The sequence below is a fragment of the Cydia fagiglandana genome, chromosome 6, assembly GCF_963556715.1.
Source record: "Cydia fagiglandana chromosome 6, ilCydFagi1.1, whole genome shotgun sequence".
Taxonomy (NCBI): Eukaryota; Metazoa; Arthropoda; class Insecta; order Lepidoptera; family Tortricidae; genus Cydia; species Cydia fagiglandana.
In genome coordinates, this window is record NC_085937.1 from 10,508,823 (window position 1) to 10,529,297 (window position 20,475).

At 38.6% G+C, this 20,475-nt stretch overlaps 2 protein-coding genes across 2 annotated transcripts in view; both read right to left on the reverse strand.

The window, feature by feature from the left end:
• LOC134665172 (sodium-coupled monocarboxylate transporter 1-like) overlaps window positions 1–18,849 on the reverse strand; it is a 38,817-nt gene extending 19,968 nt beyond the window's left edge. Inside the window, exons 1-4 of the mRNA XM_063522029.1 lie at window positions 18,552–18,849; window positions 15,287–15,558; window positions 14,891–15,056; window positions 13,940–14,051 (exon numbers count right to left, since the gene is read on the reverse strand). Of these exons, the coding sequence (XP_063378099.1) occupies window positions 13,940–14,051; window positions 14,891–15,056; window positions 15,287–15,558; window positions 18,552–18,608 (607 nt within the window). The 5' untranslated portion in view covers window positions 18,609–18,849. The remainder of the gene's footprint in view (window positions 1–13,939; window positions 14,052–14,890; window positions 15,057–15,286; window positions 15,559–18,551) is intronic.
• The window catches only part of LOC134665182 (hyccin), a 103,315-nt gene that overhangs the window by 37,959 nt on the left and 44,881 nt on the right, over window positions 1–20,475 (reverse strand). The window lies entirely within an intron of this gene.

Sequence of the window (20,475 nt, forward strand, 5' to 3'; positions counted from 1 at the left end):
TTTCAATTTCGAACGGGCTTTCCAAGCAATGGACTATTAGGCATCTCAAAAATCTGAAAAATTCAAATTAAGAATTCCGTTCTTGACTGTCGTTGTGTTTTTTTTTTTCCACAATAGGACACATAGAGTTAGTAAGGCGTATAGAGATAATAAAGTCATTTAATATTTATGAACAGCTTTGGCCTCATGTATAGATTTTATTGAGAGTATCTGATTCGTCGAAACAATATACACAATATTCCTTTTCATTAAGTACCATTACATTTCTGTATTAATTGTATAATTATAATATCTATTAATTATATTCAGTACTTATGTATATTTTTGAACGGATCGGTGAGCAACAAGATTCAGGGCTATAACCGCGAAAATAGAAGTTCGCAAATTGCGAGCATTTTTCTCTGTCACTCTAATTACGCCTTCATTGGAGTAAAAGAGAAAGATCCCCGCAAATTGCGAATTTCGGTTTACGCGGTAGCCCCTCAGTCCTGTTGCGAGAAAATTATTTTGGAAGACATTAATAGTATATGACAGTTAAATATCACAGTTTTTAGAAACAAAGGTAAAATTGACGAAATATTTAAAGTAAGCCGATCTTGTTTTTTAGCAGTTCTAAATAATATTAAAGTCTATACATATATATGGCATAGAACTAGAAACAAAATCAAATAAAAAATAATAATGAGTTCTAAATTCAAATTGAAGGAGTATACATTTTAAGGTATTATAGGCCAAGCGCGCACCACGATATTAATTTTTGCGACACGATTTTAGAATCGCGCTGTAATATATCGCAGAAAATTCACTGCGCGCACTGCGATGAAAATGAAAAAGTCGACCAGTCGCTCGTCATGAAACGTGTCTTTAATATGCGATTGCTGTATGACTTTGAGCATTTATAACACAAAGGTGATCCCCGTCTATTTCCATAATTAAATGGTCAACATCTAGCGTCTCATTTTGAGACTCCATTGGAGATGCAGGTGCCGAGATGTTGGGGTTTGGAGAGCGAAATGCCGACTGAGGTCCGGCCGGGGTGCGATTTTATTATTATAGTGCGCGCGGGGCCATACAACTCCGCATGCTGCAATTCACTTTGCGACAATCGCGGAAAAATGTGACAAATCACAATTTAAAAATCGCTGCGATTTTTTTGTCGCATATGCGCGCACTAACATATAAACACATACGTTGCATTTCTGCGACAAAATTATCGCAGGACAAAAAATCGTGGTGCGCGCTTGGCCTTACTCTAAATTATTATAATACATCAAGCATTCGCGAGATGCTCGACTTCGGTATTCAAACACAAAGCAATAGTACAAGAATCTAACTAAATGCAAAGGCCGAAGGAGCGATTCGAAGATCCGAAGCGTCCGACAGACGCGCGCCTCCCGTAACTTTTCCAAGTATTTTTAAGTACAAGTGTCTAAGTCGCAAGATCCAAAGGCTGAAGTCGCATTGGGCCGAAAGCCCGAAGCATCCAGGAGGTCAGTTCTAAACACAGGTAATTAATACAAGTGTCTAAATGCGAAGGCCGGAGGCCGAGCTCCGCGTAGGGCCGAAGGCCCGACGCCTGCAAGATGTCAGTGGTTAAACACAGAACTGACAGCCTGGACGCTTCGGGCCTTCGGCCCCACGCGGAGCTCGGCCTTCGGCTTTCGCATTTAGACACTTGTACTATTGATCTGTGTTAAAGCACTGACATCCTGGACGCTTCGGGCCTTCGGGCTACGCGGAGGTCGGCCTTTGGCCTTCACATTTAGACACTTGTACTATTGCTCTGTGCTAAAGCGATGACATTTTGCTAAAGCTCGGCCTTCGGCCTTCGCACTTAGACACTTTGTACTATTGTTCTGTGTGTGTAGTTGAATACGGTATCCTAAAAACAGGCAAACAACCTCTGTAAAATGTAACGATGCGAGCGGTACGGCTACCATCAGTTTGGCATTGACATAAACGCTACCGTGGGCGTGAACGTAATTTACTTTCTATGCATCTCGCTCGTACTGACATATTAGTGCGAAAGAGATATACCTATAGGAAGTAAATTACGTTCACGATATCGTTTATGTCAATGCCAAACTGATGGTAGCCGTACGGAACACTAAATGCCTCGAGCTATCTCGGACTTGGCCAAATTATTTTATAAGTATATTATTGATTGAGGTAAGGTGTATTCGGGTAATACCGAATGTCGGATAATTCCGAAATTCAGATGAAAATCACCCTTAATTCCATCATAATAAAAGTCTCTTTTCGGAATTATCCGACAGTTTTCGACATACGGAATTACCCGAGTAAACCTTACCTAGTAAAGACTTTAATTCGTTGCTTAAACTTAAATTGCGATAGCTATATACCTAACTTGTATGTGGCGCATGTAAACTGTCATTTATTTCAAGTTTAACACATTTGAATACGTACGTACACTAACACCCTAAAATCATGTCACGTAAATGTTTCGGCATGGGGTATTACGTAACTAACTATTACTGTCACTATCCTACGCCATTGAATATGTATGGCATACCAAAATTGATCCCTTGTTTGGCCAACGCTTCTGTTGCAAAATTCCTATCGAATGTATGGAGTGAGTTTCTCTTGTTTGTTTCTGTTTGAATTACTCAAAATATTTTTATTACCTATGCTATTGCAGTAATGATTGCACGGTTGTTCTAAGTTGTTACATGGTTATTTCATATCATACTTAAATTATGTAAGAATGTTAAATATTTAGTAGACCTTATTCAGCAAGGTAGTACCTACTACCATCATTATCGTAAAAATTATCTGATGAGTTAATGCATAATAATACTTGCCTCTATGGCTGAGCAAAAGCGTCTTCACCTATATTTCTCGTAATCGTAATACTATTTTGTAATACTAGTACGTAAGTAGTAGATAATACTGCTTGCAACCATTATTTTGATTACTTAGACAACATTAAAAATGGCTACAAATATAATGACCACCAAAAAATACTTTGGTACCCTAAATAAAAAAATCATGCTACCCAAAAAAAATTACTGAACACCAAAAAAATAAGGCCTAAAATTACAAATGTACCACCATTTTAATTACGACTGCACTTCAAATTGTATTCGAATACCAAATATATTGAATGATTACCAAAAATCATTAATGATCACCAAATCTTGAAGACCAAATAAATGCGATATTTTCACCTAAATAAACCACTACGATACCAAAAAATTTATACATATTACCAAATAAAGTAAAATGATGCCAAAATTACTAGCCCCTCCCGCTCAACCCCCCCCATACAACCATTTCCAGTCGCCGTTACGACACGGTGTAGACACATCTTGTGTCGACACCGTCTGTTTCGGTCACAATTCCAGTCGCAGAGTCGTCGCCGTGTCGACACAGTTACCAGAAATGGGGAAGGGTCGACACATGACACAAAGTGACATAAAGTGTGGTCGCCGTGTGCACACATTGTTTCGGGTTTGCGACTACTTTATGCCAAAATCATTCGTTCATTCGTTCATTTTGTTCCTGTCAAATGGAAACTGTCAGATGGAAAAATAGTTAAATAAAAATAAGTGACATTAATACGCCATCTCTAAAACGGATTACAAGACGTAATTATATATTGTTTGCATTTATATTACAATAGGACTTAAATTATTATGGGGAATTAAACTGCTCGAGTGATTTGATAAACTAAGTGTAATATAATCAACGCGCCACCACATTGTTTTAGTTTAGCCGGAAAGGAAATTGTTTACTTCTCAGTGCTTGTGTTCATAAATATATTATTTGATGCATTTTTAGTACTTCGATGCGTATACTATACTTAAATAACAGAAATAACGCTTTACATATTACGAAACTTGTTAATTATGATGTATAAATATGGTTTAAGGCTGAGAAATATTGCAGTCACAAAGTAGTCGCAAATGTTTCGACTTTGTGTCGACTCTGTGTAGACACATGACACGCGCTGTCAAAAGTAATAACAAAGTTACTGGATTTGCAAAATGGCTCCTTGTGTTCATTTGTTTTCAGATATTCTCAAAGTGTAAAAATGACGTGGTCAGAGATGGGACTTAATAGATTAACTGTTTATTCGACTAATTAATGGAATAAAAAAAGTTAATCCTCAAATTTTAATCACGATTAGTTTAGTCGACCTAACATAGATTGAAATTGAATTAATCTGAACATTAATCGAATAAATTATCGATTAAATCTCGGTTGGAAGTTGACAGGGGGCCATTTTTGTACGTAAAAATAATAGAAATGTCTTGCATGCAGATGGTAGCCAAACACTTTGTCATAAAAGTCGAGATGGGTGTCTATTTATAGGTTTTAGGGAGTGCCGATTTCGAAAATGATGACCATTTTGGAATCCAAAATGGCGGCCATGCACTGTGTCATAAAAGTCGTCATGGATGTCGTTTTATACGTTTTAGGGGGCCCCAATTTTGAAAATGATGACCATTTTGGAATCCAAAATGGCGGCCATGCACTATGCCATAAAAGTCGTCAGGGGTGTCGTTTTATAGGTTTTAGGAGGCGCAGATTTCAAAAATGATGACCATTTTGGATTCCAAGATGGCGGCCATGCACTATGTCATAAAAGTCGTCATGGATGTCGTTTTATAGGTTTTACGGGGCCCCGATTTAGAAAATGATGACCATTTTGAAATCCAAAATGGCGGCCATGCACTATGTCATAAAAGTCGTCATGGGTGTCGTTTTATAGGTTTTAAGGGGCGCAGATTTCGAAAACGATGACCAATTTGGATTCCAAGATGGCGGCCATGCACTATGTCATAAAAGTCGTCATGGATGTCGTTTTATTGGTTTTAGGGGGCCCCGCTTTCGAAAATGATGACCATTTTGGAATCCAGAATGGCGGCCATGCACTATGTCATAAAAGTCGTCATGGGTGTCGTTTTATAGGTTTTGGGGGGCGCAGATTTCGAAAACGATAACCATTTTCGATTCCAAAATGGCGGCCATGCACTATGTCATAAAAGTCGTCATGGATGTCGTTTTATGGGTTTTAGGGGGCCCCGATTTAGAAAATGATGACCATTTTGAAATCCAAAATGGCGGCCATGCACTATGTCATAAAAGTCGTCATGGATGTCGTTTTATAGATTTTGGGGGGCGCAGATTTAAAAAATGATGACCATTTTCGATTCCAAAATGGTGGCCATGCACTATGTCATAAAAGTCGTCATGGGTGTCGTTTTATAGGTTTTAGGGGGCGCAGATTACGAAAACGATGACCATTTTGGATTCCAAAATGGCGGCCATGCACTATGTTATAAAAGTCGTCATGGATGTCGTTTTATAGGTTTTAGGGGGCCCCGCTTTCGAAAATGATGACCATTTTGGAATCCAGAATGGCGGCCATGCACTATGTCATGAAAGTTAACATGAGTGTCGTTTTATAGGTTTTGGGGGGCGCAGATTTCGAAAACGATAACCATTTTCGATTCCAAAATGGCGGCCATGCACTATGTCATAAAAGTCGTTTTATAGGTTTTAGGGGGCCCCGATTTAGAAAATGATGACCATTTTGAAATCCAAAATGGCAGCCATGCACTGTCATAAAAGTTGTCATGGGTGTCGTTTTATAGGTTTTGGGGGGCGCAGATTTAGAAAATGATGACCATTTTGGATTCCAAAATGGTGGCCAGGCACTATGTCATAAAAGTCGTCATGGGTGTCGTTTTATAGGTATTAGGGGGCGCAGATTTCGAAAACGAAGACCATTTTGGATTCCAAGATGGCGGCCATGCACTATGTCATAAAAGTCGTCATGGATGTCGTTTTGTAGGTTTTAGGGGACGCAGATTTCGAAAATGATGGCCATTTTGGAATCCAAAATGGCGGCCACTCACTATGTCATAAAAGTTGTTATGGGTGTCGTTTTATAGGTTTTGGGGGGCGCAGATTTAGAAAATGATGACCATTTTGGATTCCAAAATGGTGGCCATGCACTATGTCATAAAAGTCATCATGGGTGTCGTTTTATAGGTATTAGGGGGCGCAGATTTCGAAAACGATGACCATTTTGGATTCCAAGATGGCGGCCATGCACTATGTCATAAAAGTCGTCATGGATGTCGTTTTGTTGGTTTTAGGGGACGCAGATTTCGAAAATGATGGCCATTTTGGAATCCAAAATGGCGGCCACGCACTATGTCATAAAAGTTGTCATGGGTGTCGTTTTATAGGTTTTAGGGAGTGCAGAATTCGAAAATGATGACCATTTTGGATTCCAAGATGTCTGCCGTGCACTTTGTCATATAAGCCGTCATAGATGTTGATTTATAGGTGTTAGGAAGAGCAGATTTCGAAAATGATGACCATGACCAACAAAACTTGTCGTTGGTGTCGTTTTATAGGTTTTGGGGGGCGCAGATTTAGAAAATGATGACCATTTTGGATTCCAAAATGGTGGCCATGCACTATGTCATAAAAGTCGTCATGGGTGTCGTTTTATAGGTATTAGGGGGCGCAGATTTCGAAAACGATGACCATTTTGGATTCCAAGATGGCGGCCATGCACTATGTCATAAAAGTCGTCATGGATGTCGTTTTGTAGGTTTTAGGGGACGCAGATTTCGAAAATGATGGCCATTTTGGAATCCAAAATTGCGGCCACGCACTATGTCATAAAAGTTGTCATGGGTGTCGTTTTATAGGTTTTAGGGGGCCCTGATTTCGAAAATGATGACCATTTTGGAATCCAAAATGGCGGCCATGCAGTATGTCATTAAAGTCGTCATGGCTGTCGTTTTATAGGTTTTAGGGAGCGCAGATTTCGAAAATAATAACTATTTGGGAATCGAAGATGGCGGCCATGCACTATGTTAAAAGTCGACATGGATGTCGTTTTGTTGGTCATGGTCATCATTATCGAAATCTGCTCTTCCTAACACCTATAAATCAACATCTATGACGGCTTATATGACAAAGTGCACGGCAGACATCTTGGAATCCAAAATGGTCATCATTTTCGAATTCTGCACTCCCTAAAACCTATAAAACGATATCCATGACGACTTTTATGACAAAGTGCACGGCACACATCTTGGATTCCAAACTGGTCATCATTTTCGAAATCGGCACTTCCTAAAACCTATAAAACGATATTCATGACGACTTTTCTGACAAAATACGTAGCGGCCATCTTGGATTATAAAATGATCATCGTTTTCGAATTCTGCACTCCCTAAAACCTATAAATCGACATCCGTGACGACGCAAGTTATCTTTATTTTCAGATCTAACAAATTGCTACAGAATACAAAGGACAAAAAAAGAAGCGAGGAGGTAATGAAACAAGCAAACATACAGATGATTCCTCGACGCAATTGGATGCTTCTTAAATTGTGTCCAGATTTATTTGTCATAAAAGTTTTTAGTTTTCACGTATTACTCTCACAAGTTCCGTGACATTTCGACCTTGTAATTTTTTAAGTAAATGGTTTTGTTTATCTGTGAGGATCTCACTAGAATAATATAATCAAGGTATGTTTATATTTGATAATTGAAATAGTAACGCAAAAAAAAATTATATTTGTGTCTTATAATCCTACCGAAGACTTTTATTTTTCCTTTTCCTTCTACACAAGTTTGGTCAAGTAATAAGAATTTAGGGCTCTCAATTTTATTTTGACTTCTACAACAGTAAAGCTACGAGGCCATGTTTGGTATCGTTTTCGTATAAATTTGCAGTACCAAATTTAGTTATGGTATCACATTGACACCATTCCAAAGTAAAAACATATAAACTTACTTTCTCTTAAACTCCTCTTCACGCTTAAACTGCTGAACAGTTTTAATTTAAATTTAGTACACATATATTTTGAGTCCCGAGACAGGACATAATAAGTTATCTCAAAAATCATCGTTCAAAGGTGTGAAATGAGGTGTAGGGGGGAATTCAGAATTGACTTCTTGAAGTTAATACTGTTTAAGTTTAGGTTTGAAGTCATGTTTTTTTTTATCATTTTTAACTAAATCAAAGATGTAGACCTTCCCAAATTTAATATAAATCGGTTCAGCGGTTATTGATTTCCCGTACAAATTTCCACGCCACTTTTCACACCTTCAAAAGATGATTTTGGTTATAAGATCTATCCTATGTCCTGTTCCGGGACGCAAACTATTTCTATACCAAATTTCAACGAAATCGGTTCAGCGGTTAAGCGTCAAGAGGAGTTTAAAAAAACCGACCAAGTGCGAGTCGGACTCGCGTATTAAGGGTTCCGTACATTAAGTCCGACTCGCGCTTGACTGCACATTTCTAATAGGTTTTCCTGTCATCTATAGGTAAAGAACTATTTTGTGTATTCAGACAGACAGACATACAGACGCACGAGTGATCCTATAAGGATTCCGTTTTATGCTTTTGAGGTACGGAACCCTAAAAAGATTTTTTTAATTTTGTGGAATGGTTTCCATGTTAAATGGATTCAGCAACCCAGATTTATACGAAAACGATACCATACACGGCCTAGCACCTTCACTGATGTAGATATATCAAGATAAAATTGAGAGCCCTAACTAAACTTTCAAGAGCGGATATCTCAAAAACTATTCAACATATCGAAAAAATTGACTGAATAAACTTGTAACAAATTAAATTAACTTTCATTTTGTGTGGCCATGTCGCTAAGATGCATAGTTTCCGAGATATAATCGAAAAACCGGAAAATGGGACATTCAAAGCCCCCTCTCTTCCCCCCGCTCAAGGGCTACGGCCGGGGACTTTTGATATGTTCACCTCCTAACTTGTCCAAACCAAGTTACAGAGTCAAAAATTGTGTTCCGAGCATTTCCCTCTACAACTTTTTTGAGCATTCGTTGGCTGACCTAAGTAGCTTATTGCATTTCTTTAAAAACTTTTCTGTAAAAGGTTGACGGGTGTTGGGTGTTTATATGGTTTTGGTCGATTATTATCATTTGCATCGCCCATGATGACTTACTAGAATTACTTACGAGCACACGAGACACTAATAGTAGTTTGACAAACCTTGGTTTTCAAGAGGTATTTTATATTGACATTTGCTGTCACAAATTTGCTGTCAGATTTAGTCGCAAACCGCACGCAAAGTGCACACAAATGTGTCGACACCTTGTTACGGAAAAGTGTACACACGGCGACGACACTTTGTTTCGAAACAATTCTAGACACATTGTGTGGACTCTGTTACGACACATCTGACATTTAGTTACCACTTTGATGATTCTGCGACTGGAATGGTTATATGGGCCGTACCCCGCACCGCATAACTTAGGTAGGCATACTGAAATGCTACTAGAAAAGTATGTTAGGTTAGGTTTGTACTGCTATCAGTTAAGTGGGCTAGGTTAACACTGCGATCCTTACAGAAACAAATTGCTACTAGAAAAATGGGTTAGGTTAGGTTTGAACTGCGACCCTTACAGAAACGAAATGCTGCTAGAAAAGTGGGTTAGGTTAGGTTTGAACTGTGACCCTTACAGAAACGAAACGCTACTAGAAAAGTGGGTTAGGTTAGGTTTGAACTCCGACCCACACAGAAACGAAATTCTACTAGAAAAGTGGGTTAGGTTAGGTTTGAACTGCGACCCTTCCAGATAAGAAATGCTACTAGAAAAGTGGGTTAGGTTAGGTTTGAACTGCGAACCTTACAGAAACGAAATGTTACTAGATAATTTTTAAGAAAAAAAAACCGACTTCTTTGGGGGCCGGTGAAAGCTTATTGTAGACAGTACACTATGTAGAAACGGAGGTAAAACCACCCACTTTTCTACTAGCATTTCGCTTCTGTAATGGCTCCTCTACAGGATGGGCTAACGCCGGCCACTCTAAGGGACGCAGCCTTGCGGTAGAATGAGATAGCAATATTACTTGCTCCCTCTAACGCATAAATGCGTCCCTTGGAGTGGCCGGCGTTGGCCCATCGTGTAGAGGAGCCATAAGGGTCGTAGTTCTAGCCTAACCTAACCCACTTCTCAGATAGCAGTTCGGTTCTGTGAGGATCGCAGTTCGAACCTAATCAAACCCACTTTTCAAGTAGCATTCCGTTTCTGTAAGGCTCGCAGTTTCAACCTAACCTAACCCTTGTTCGGTTCTGTGAGGATCGCAGTTCAAACCTAACCTAACCCACTTAATGGCGCATGCGGTGCGGTGTACGGGGGTTTAAGCGGGAGGGGTTAGTAAGATTGGCATCATCATACTTTATACCTACAGTTTATGGTAGGTAATCATAGTGGTTTATTTTGTTAAGGTATCATAGTGGTTTTCCGTGCCAAGGTCCGGGTCCGAGTCCGGGTCCGAGTCTGAGTCCGAGTCCGGGTCCGAGTCCGGGTCCGAGTCCAGGTCCGAGTCCGGGTCCGAGTCCGGGTTCGAGTCCGGGTCCGAGTCAGGATCCGACTCCAGGTCCGAGTCCGGGTCCGAATCTGGATCCGAGTCCAGGTCCGGGTCCGGGTATAAGTCCGAGTCCGGGTCCCAGTCCAAGTCAAAATCGAAATTCGTTATCACCAGACGTGTACCATGCGTCGTTGAAGAGTTCTGTTCTGGTCACCATCAGCAGTTCCACTTCATCAAATGCGACAGTTTTTAATGTAAATGCTTGATTTTATGATGAAAATACAGAAAATTCTATACGTATGCTTTAAAGATTTGAGGAGTTCCCTCGATTCCTTATGGATCCCATCATCAGAACTCGAGCTTGACAAAAGTGTGGCTTAAAAACTTAACTTGCTTAACGAACATAACGAAGAGGAAAAATCGCCAAACGTGAACTATGCGTCGTTGAAGAGTTCTGTTCTGATCATCATCAGCAGTTCCACTTCATCAAATGCGACAGTTTTTAATGAAAATGCTTGATTTTCTGATGTAAATACAAAAATCTCTATACGCATGCCTTTAAGATTTGAGGAGTTCCCTTGATTCCTCATGGATCCCATCATCAGAACTCGAGTTTGACAAAAATGTGGCTTAAAAACTTAACTTGCTTAACAAACATAACGAAGAGGACAAATCGCCAACCGTGAACTATGCGTCGTTGAAGAGTTCCGTTCTGATCATCATCAGCAGTTCCACTTCATCAAATGTCACTTTTTTGGATGTATATGCTTGATTCGTTGATAAAAAACCAAAAATCACTATGTGTATGCCTTTAAGATTTGAGGAGTTCCCTCGATTCCTCATGGATCCCATCATCAGAACTGGGTTTTGACAAAAACGGGACCAATCTGTATGCATATACATTCAATCAGAAAAAGAATTTTCAAAATCGGTCCAGTAATGACGGAGTTATGGAGTAACAAACATAAAAAAAAATAAAAAAAAAAATAAAAAAAAAAACATACAACCGAATTGATAACCTCCTTCTTTGAGATTTGGAAGTCGGTTAAAAAGTGGGTTAGGTTAGGTTTGAACTGCGAACCTTACAGAAACGAAATGTTACTAGATAATTTTTAAGAAAAAAAAACCGACTTCTATGGGGGCCGGTGAAAGATTATTGTAGATGGTATGTAGAAAAGGAGGTAAAACCACCCACTTTTCTACTAGCATTTCGCTTCTGTAAGGGTCGTAGTTCTAGCCTAACCTAACCCACTTCTCTGATAGCAGTTCGGTTCTGTGAGGATCGCAGTTCAAACCTAACCTAACCCACTTAACGGCGCATGCGGTGCGGTGTACGGGGGTTTAAGCGGGAGGGGCTAGTAAGATTGGCATCATCATACACATACTTACACATTTTATGGTAGGTAATCATAGTGGTTTATTTAGTTAAGGTCTCATAGTGGTTTTCCGGGTCAAGGTCCGGGTCCGAGTCCGGGTCTGAGTCCGGGTCCGAGTCCGGGTCCGAGCCCGGATCCGAGTCCAGGTCCGGGTCCGGGTCCGAACCGGATCCGGGTATTCCGGTTCTGGGTCCGAGTCCGGGACCCAGTCCAAGTCAAAATCGAAATTCGTAATCACCAAATGTGTACTATGCGTTGTTGAAGAGTTCTATTCTGGTCATCATCAGCAGTTCCATTTCATCAAATGTGACAGTTTTTAATGTAAATGCTTGATTTTATGATGAAAATACAAAAAAAATCTATGCGTATGCGTTTAATATTTGAGGAGTTCCCTCGATTCCTTATGGATCCCATCATCAGAACTCGAGCTTGACAAAAATGTGCATTAAAAACTTAACTTGCTTAACAAACATAACGAAGAGGAAAAATCGCGAAACGTGAACTATGCGTCGTTGAAGAGTTCTGTTCTGATCATCATCAGCAGTTCCACTTCATCAAATGCAACAGTTTTTAATGAAAATGCTTGATTTTTTGATGTAATTACAAAAATCTCTATACGCATGCCTTTAAGATTTGAGGAGTTCTCTCGATTCCTCATGGATCCCATCATCAGAACTTGAGCTTGACAAAAATGTAGCTTAAAAACTGAACTTGCTTAACAAACATAACGAAGAGGACAAATCGCCAACCGTGAACTATGCGTCGTTGAGGAGTTCCGTTCTGATCATCGTCAGCAGTTCTACTTCATCAAATGTCACTTTTTTGGATGTATATGCTTGATTTGATGATAAAATCCCAAAAATCACTATATGTATGCCTTTAAGATTTGAGGAGTTCCCTCGATTTCTCATGGAACCCATCATCAGAACTGGGTTTTGATAGAAACGGGACCAATCTGTATGCATATACATTCAATCAAAAAAAGAATTTTCAAAATCGGTCCAGTAATGACGGAGATATGGAGTAACAAACATAAAAAATAAAAAAAATAAAAAAAAAAATAAAAAAAAACATACAACCGAATTGATAACCTCCTCCTTTGGGATTTGGAAGTCGGTTAAAAAGTGGGTTAGGTTAGGTTTGAACTGCAACCCATACACAAACGAAATGCTACTAGAAAATTTTGCTTAGCTTTAATAGGATAGCAAGATTTAAAAATTTGCTTATAATTTACATTAAAATGGAGTTCTAATTTTGGTGGTCATAATTTACTATTTTTGGGTTTACAATGATTATTTTGGTGTCATTTTATTTAATAGGATAGCACGATGTAAAAATTTGGTTATCAATTGACATTAAATTGGGGTTTGAAATTTGGTAATTATCTACAATTTTTGGGTTAATAATGATTAATTTGGTGTCATTTCCTTTAATAGGATAGTAAAATGTATTAAAATTGGTAATCATTTCACATTAAAATGGTGTTATAATTTTGGTGATCATTCATTATTTTAGGGTGGTAAAGTAGTTTTTTTTGGTATTAAATTTTATTAAATCTGGTGATCAGTTAAATAGCAGCCATTAAAAATAGGGTGCCGATCTCTTCGCATAATAAAATAATTGATTGTCCTAATGTAATCTTACGCATAAGTTGTGTAGAATAGGGTAGGTTAGGTTAGGTTTGTTTTATATTTTTTTAGAAATGTTATTAGTTTCAGCACAATAACAATTATGCGAAATGAGTTTTATGCGTAACATTACATTAGGACAATCAATTATTATGCGACCCAATACAGACCCGCCTTAATGTATGAGACAGCAGATTTTTTTTGGGTATCATTGTACGGTCATGGGCAGTAGGTATGCCTAGCACAGGAGGGGCGCGACAGTATAGGTATCTCGCCCGCGAGATAGACTACTTAGAATTGGTACCCGCCTTTTTCTAACTGTATTAATTGAAGAGGAACGGGTAGTCTATCTCGCGGGCGAGGTACTGTCATGCCTGTGCTAGCCCGGCAGACATAACAAAAACATCCTGTATACATATTATAGGTACAAGTATTGATATACTGATAGACGAAAAGTTATCCTAATTCTATTTCACTCATAGGTTCTTATACTTTGTCAATATTTTTCTTTCTGTTTATAATAATCACATATAGAACATACCTATATTATATTACATTAGTCTTTTAAGAGAACGGTTACCTACCATCAGAGAGCGCAAGTGCCGGAGCGTATACAGCCACTGCCGTGTAGAGTATCATCTGTAACATATACAGGGCGCTCGCGAACACGCGGATTGACTTGCAGAACCGCACTTCCTGGAAATAATTAAGTGAACTGTAACAGAGAATCAGGCCTATTCGGATTTCGAGATAATCACAAGATCTAGAGACGATTTAGACATCAACTAGATCTACAGTAGATATCGACTAGATGTGACTTGGATATCTAAGTCATAAGTAACTTGTCGAAATCGTTCATTTTCCGAATCGAGCTGAATAACTACGTACTTATATGATTGATCGGAATCGAAAGACATAATACTTTTTCTTCTGATTTTAAATGCACTCAACAGACAAAAAGAAAATCACAGTCCCGATCGGTTACCGAAGTATGTACATATACCTACTCCTTCAATTAATCTCGTAAATATAGGTACCTACCTAAGTCCTTTTTTAGGGTTCCGTACCCAAAGGGTAAAACGGGACCCTATTACTAAGACTTCGCTGTCCGTCCGTCCGTCTGTCTATCACCAGGCTGTATCTCACGAACCGTGATAGCTAGACAGTTGAAATTTTCACAGATGATGTATTTCTGTTGCCGCTATAACAACAAATACTAAAAACAGAATAAAATAAAGATTTAAATGGGGCTCCCATACAACAAACGTGATTTTTGACCAAAGTCAAGCAACGTCGGGAGTGGTCAGTAAGTACTTGGATGGGTGACCGTTTTTTTTGCTTTTTTTTTGTATTTATTGTACGGAACCCTTCGTGCGCGAGTCCAACTCGCACTTGCCCGGTTTTTTTTTAGCATATTGGTAATGTAAACGTACTGGTCTATCTATTTAAAAGGTATGAAATTTGTAAAAAAAACTGTGTCAAGCTTGTAACATTTAAATATGTACCTACTATTAAAAAAACATTGAAGTATTTACCAAGTACTCGTAACAAGAAGTCAAACGCAGTCTCATGAACACCGGCAGGTAAAGTTGGCTTGTGATGGGCGCCACTAGTATGAAGCAAACGCAAATCATCCAAAATTGAGCACCTCCGATGTACATCTCTGCTGGGTTTCCTAATAACTCTATAGCTGTTATGAAACTGAAATTAATTAATGGTTGTTTTAGTAGTTAATTATTGAAAGGCAGATAAAACATAAAATTTTACCATAAAGATTAATGGTATGGTAACATTCCATTTCTAACCGCAGCTGCAGTCTGCACTACCGGTACTGAACGCGTCGCTATCATTGTCAATTTCCATAGTAAAATGAACAGTAATGCAGCTGTCGTTGGAAATGGACTGTCACCTTAAGCGTTAATTTGATTCACCTTGCAGCAAGACTTAAGGCCATTGGAAATGTGCCCATTGAGGAACCTCCGAGTAAAAAGTCGTCACTGGTTGTCTGTTTTTCTCCAAAATAGCCGTAAAAGACGCCAATCGCGCAGGACACGATCAGCATGGTAGCAAGGACGCTATAGTCCTCCCAATGGAACAGTTGGCTGATAGCAGTCTCATTTTGAACACTTATTGTTCTATTTGCATAGACTGTATTCGGCGTCGCTGACGTAAAAGTACCGTAGCATATTAGCAATGTAGAGATCTGAAAACAAATATTTCGCCTCAAAAGGAAATACATAACTATAGTGTCGAAATACCTATACACTTAATTGTTGAAGGCGCATTTTTTTGAAATATTAATAATTGTGAAATAATTATTTTAGGAGCGTCTTCAAATTAGCCTCATACCTGGCATCTTTTAACTAAAGCTCATTCGTATCAATCACGTCGTAAAACGTTAAGCGTAATTGCGTAATCGGCGAGTGGGCGATATAGCCGTTCAATGAAATAATTTTCGCCGGATCGATTTACACCGCCGCAAGTTATTTTTCAATTATTGCGGAATAAAAAAAAACGTGACAGTACATAGAGTGGTGAAGTAGGTACCTACATAGGTACAATAAGATAAATGAAAATTACGACAAAGTTTTTAATTAAGATACCCTTATTGATGAATGAATTAACCAACACGTGACTCGCACGCAGCAAGTTTCTTAGTCATATGAAACGATAACAATAACGTAGAGCGTAGCGAAATAATCCGGTTGAGATCTGGCCGAAGCTCCCACGAACCGGATGGTTCCGGAAAGCTTAACTACGTTGTGTCCTACACTCACGCATGGACATTCCTCAAGGGTGTTGGGTGTTGGTGACGTAGCGTGCCTACATTCCAAACAATTAGGATTATTTTCTTTCGTCGTCCAAGCTCGAACATTTTCTATGTATATTATTATTCACATTCAGCTGGAGTTGGTCAACAAGTAACGATAATTTAGCAACTGCAAGTACTGCAAATTTTACAGCTACATAAATAGGTATCTACTTTATAATATCTATGGTCCTATAAACTTATCAAAATAATCAGTTAGTACGAGCTCCATCTTCTAAATGTATACATTAAATAAAGTTTGATCTTAAATACATACATATACAATATAGATACGGAGTTGTGTAGTGTAGAGTCGCATGTCGCATATCATATTAAATACAGTATTAAGCAAGTAATGATGATGAGAAACTACGAAGTGATAATGCAACGGTAGGGAACGGACCAACGAACCGGCGTCTAAAGTTGGATACAAAAATTGACATCACACAAGATAATGGACTTTCGGCAAGAAGTGTAACGAAACGCAAACCACAATAATCTAGAATGATGTCAGACATAGAATTTTAGGTACTATTGTAATTTTTATACAATGGCCGTTTGAATAGGAATGAAAGTCCCTCCCTACATTGGTGCTTCTGAAATTTCAATTATGTAAGGTATGGAAGGTAAAGGAAGTAAGGTATAGGTAACTCATACTCCATGATGTAAGGTAAGGTGGGATAAGACTATCACTTGTATATAATCCTCATGCTGTCTGTCTTGCCTCGAGCAAAATAAACTATGTTAGTCCTATCATACCTTAATCAACTTAATTACTTAGGTTGCCTGCCGGTATGTGATCAACTGATCATTTAGAAGCCATATTAGCCTGTTCGATTATTATTTAAAATAAATTAATATGCTTGTCACCACTAAACATTTATATAACTAGATTTATACAATATTCGCTCATAAAGGGTGTTATTTCATACGTCTGTTCGAAGAGAAATACCTAGAGGCGAGGGAGTTAACAGTTTAGTTTAACCCTGTATAAACAGTTAACTCCGAGTCAGTATTACCATGGTACTAGGTACCTACAGAAGACTCACGGCGCGATTCAGGAAATGAATTAGACATTCACTAGATATGAAATAGTAACGATATGTGACGTTCCACGGCAAAAGGTACCCTATGGTGGTTGGCGCTTACGCTAAATAATTAACGCCGCTCCAATATTATTGCGGCCATTAGGTACCTTTTGCCGTGGAACGTCACATATCGTTACTATTTCATATCTAGTGAATGTCTAATTCATTTCCCGAATCGCGCCGTCACTCTCTAACAAAACGCGACTGTTATGATCAGCACAGATATGGCCGCTAGGTGGCGACAGCGCCACGCGCGGCTTCTGGCAAACCCCAAAATTGGGGTCGAACGGATGTACTTTTAGCTACCTGTAGCAAAGCGACGAAATCGCAGAGTGAGACACGCCTGGTATTACCTAAGTATTTAGGCTAACCCTGGAACGTTTAAGTGGCCCTGTATAAGCATGTATTATGTTTAATAACGGACATTTTTGTGATGGTCCAGTTGTGATAATAGGTTCCATTAGGAATTATGGCAACTCCTCAAAATTTGGTGGCTTCCGATTCAGATCTTGAACATGAAACGTACCCGAAGCGCGAAACTTTTAGTGACATGGCTGTTTGGTCACAGGAACGAAGTCTTGTAGAATGCTGCGTCTCTCATAACAAAAAATTAAGAATAAAAATAATGAAATTATATAAACCCTTTTTTTACAAAATGTCGGAGGTCTGAGGAGTTGTAATAAATGTTGGGAGATTATCATCATCACATCCCAAAGGGGCGTGTGTCCACGACCTGCGTCGCGTGACTGGGTAAGGTAGGCATCAGTCAAAGGTTAATCGTGATTTAACTAATTAACGAAGGCAGGTATGTTTGAAAAATCGTCTAATTACCATCGGACGGCCTGCGAGTAGGAATCCTTCCTTCACCTTCACTTACTTAATTGCCGTTTTGAAATAGCCGATGTGCAACATTTAAAAACTTTTTTAGGTCAAAATAAGTATCAATGGCTTTTTATAATGCCTGCTTCGTCTGACATATTTACAAAAACAGTATTTCTATTAACATTTTTTTTTCGTGTTTATATCGGGTTATGTATATATTTTATTTACAATGCCACGTGGAGAACATCTCAGGTTTCCAATTTTAAATAAATTAACATTTTAATGTTAAGTCTTTTAACTATCGTGCGTGCGAGTTTTCTATTTATTACATATGCCCATTATGCCTTAAAATGTATCTTATTCTCATAGGTACCTTCGAGAATTTTACGTGTTTTTTATACAATGTTATTTAATATATCACCTTTTACAAATACATGTATTTCTATGTTGCAAATGAATAAAAATACCAACACTTACCATAATTTTGTATGGAAGAATTCCATTATTCAAATATATTACTTGTCGTTTTTCCATTTCTCCGGCGCTACAGTTTCAAGAGCCGTTTTAATCACAATGAGTCGGTAACAAAGCGGGACCGTTGTGTTTACATGCGTTGATGATGATGATCTCGTGATTGATGTGCCACTGCCGGGTCCCGGACGCACTGTGAGCCAGGACTAGCCGTGATAGTTGCCGACCATGCACACCAATCAATGGTAATTAACTCGCCATGAAGATGGCTCAGTTCGTTAACCGAAGTGTATCACACATCGATATATATACGTTGCTTTTCGTCCAATTTCCTTTTGTACTTAGTGTTCTTCAGGTTTAGCCAATTTTATAGCGATGTAGGTGCTGTTTTGAGTTTATTAAACACCGATAAGAACCGAAGCGGTAAAACGAATACGACTACGCAAATCGGTCGTTTTTAGTCCTAATAAAGTTATCCCGACCACATTAGAAATACAAGTTGCTGCCAAGAGCATTTGCTGCCATATATAAATTCCTTCAATATCCATTTTTGGTGGATTTAATTCCAATTTGCTTACTGCATCATTGTTAATATAGTTCATTTTTACGTTACGTGAATCATGTTTTTTTATCAACCCATTCCATCTTTGAGTAGTTATACGAGTAGCTAAAGGTAAGATACTGAACTGACGAACAATCTTGCACTAAAAGTTCACTTTATCACTGGTTGTATCAATGAAGTAGGTAATTTATATTCTTATAAGGCATACAAGTATTTCTGATATGTTGCCGTGTAACATGCTCGGCAAAACGTGTTATCATTCGATCACAAACAATACTAACCAATATCCTATGTTATAGGAATGTATGTATTTGTTAGGTAAGTATGTATTTTATGATGTAGCATATCAAAATATTCGCTACACTAACTTACGCAATAGTTACTTACTCCTACAAGATATATTGAAATAAATTCTTTGCTGAATGGTCGTAGAATTATATTTATAATTATATGTATAATTATTATTATTTATTTATTTATTATAAATGCGAAAGTAGGTAACTCTGTCTGTCTGTCTGTTACCTCTTCACGCGTAAACCACTGAACCGATTTAGTTTAAATTTGGTATGGATATAGTTTGAGACCCGAAGAAGGACATAGGGTAGTTTTTATCAATCATCATCATCATCAATCGATGCAGACGAAGTCGCGTGCAGAGAAGCTACGTAGGTTGCCCTGAAAATTTCGGGAATTGCATACTTAGGAACGTATATTTGACATGTGTTATACCTCTTTGTTACAAGCATAGTCTCATTATTCGAAAACACTGGCCACTTAGAAAAAAAAAACAATGTTCTATTTTCAATTGTTTTTTAAAGTCGTTGAGTCGCTGGTGAAAATGGAGCTGTCCCGCGAAAGTTTTAGAGCAATGATTTATTATGACTTTAAAAGTGGATTAACACAACAACAATGTGGAGACCGATTGACTATTGCTTTTAGTAGTGAAGCACCTTCGAAGACGACAATATACAGGTGGTATTCGGAATTTCAACGTGGCCGTGTGTCTCTTGCGGATGACGTACGTGAGGGTCGACCGAAAACTGCCGTTACCGATCAAAACATCGATGTTGTTCGCCAACTGATAAAAGAAGATAGGCATGTTACATATCGGGAAATTCAGGAGACTTTAGGCATTGGAATGAGTCAGGTACAAGTTATTTTACAGCAAGAGTTGGGCGTGCGGAAGTTGTTTTCCCGGTGGATTCCTCACTTGTTATCTGACGACCAGAAAACGGTCCGTGTCAATTGGTGCCACAAAACCCTAAAAAGATTTAATGGAGGAAGCTCAACTGCCGTTTTTAGTATTGTGTCAGGTGACGAGTCATGGATTTACGCATATGAGCCTGAATCCAAAAACCAATCTCGAGT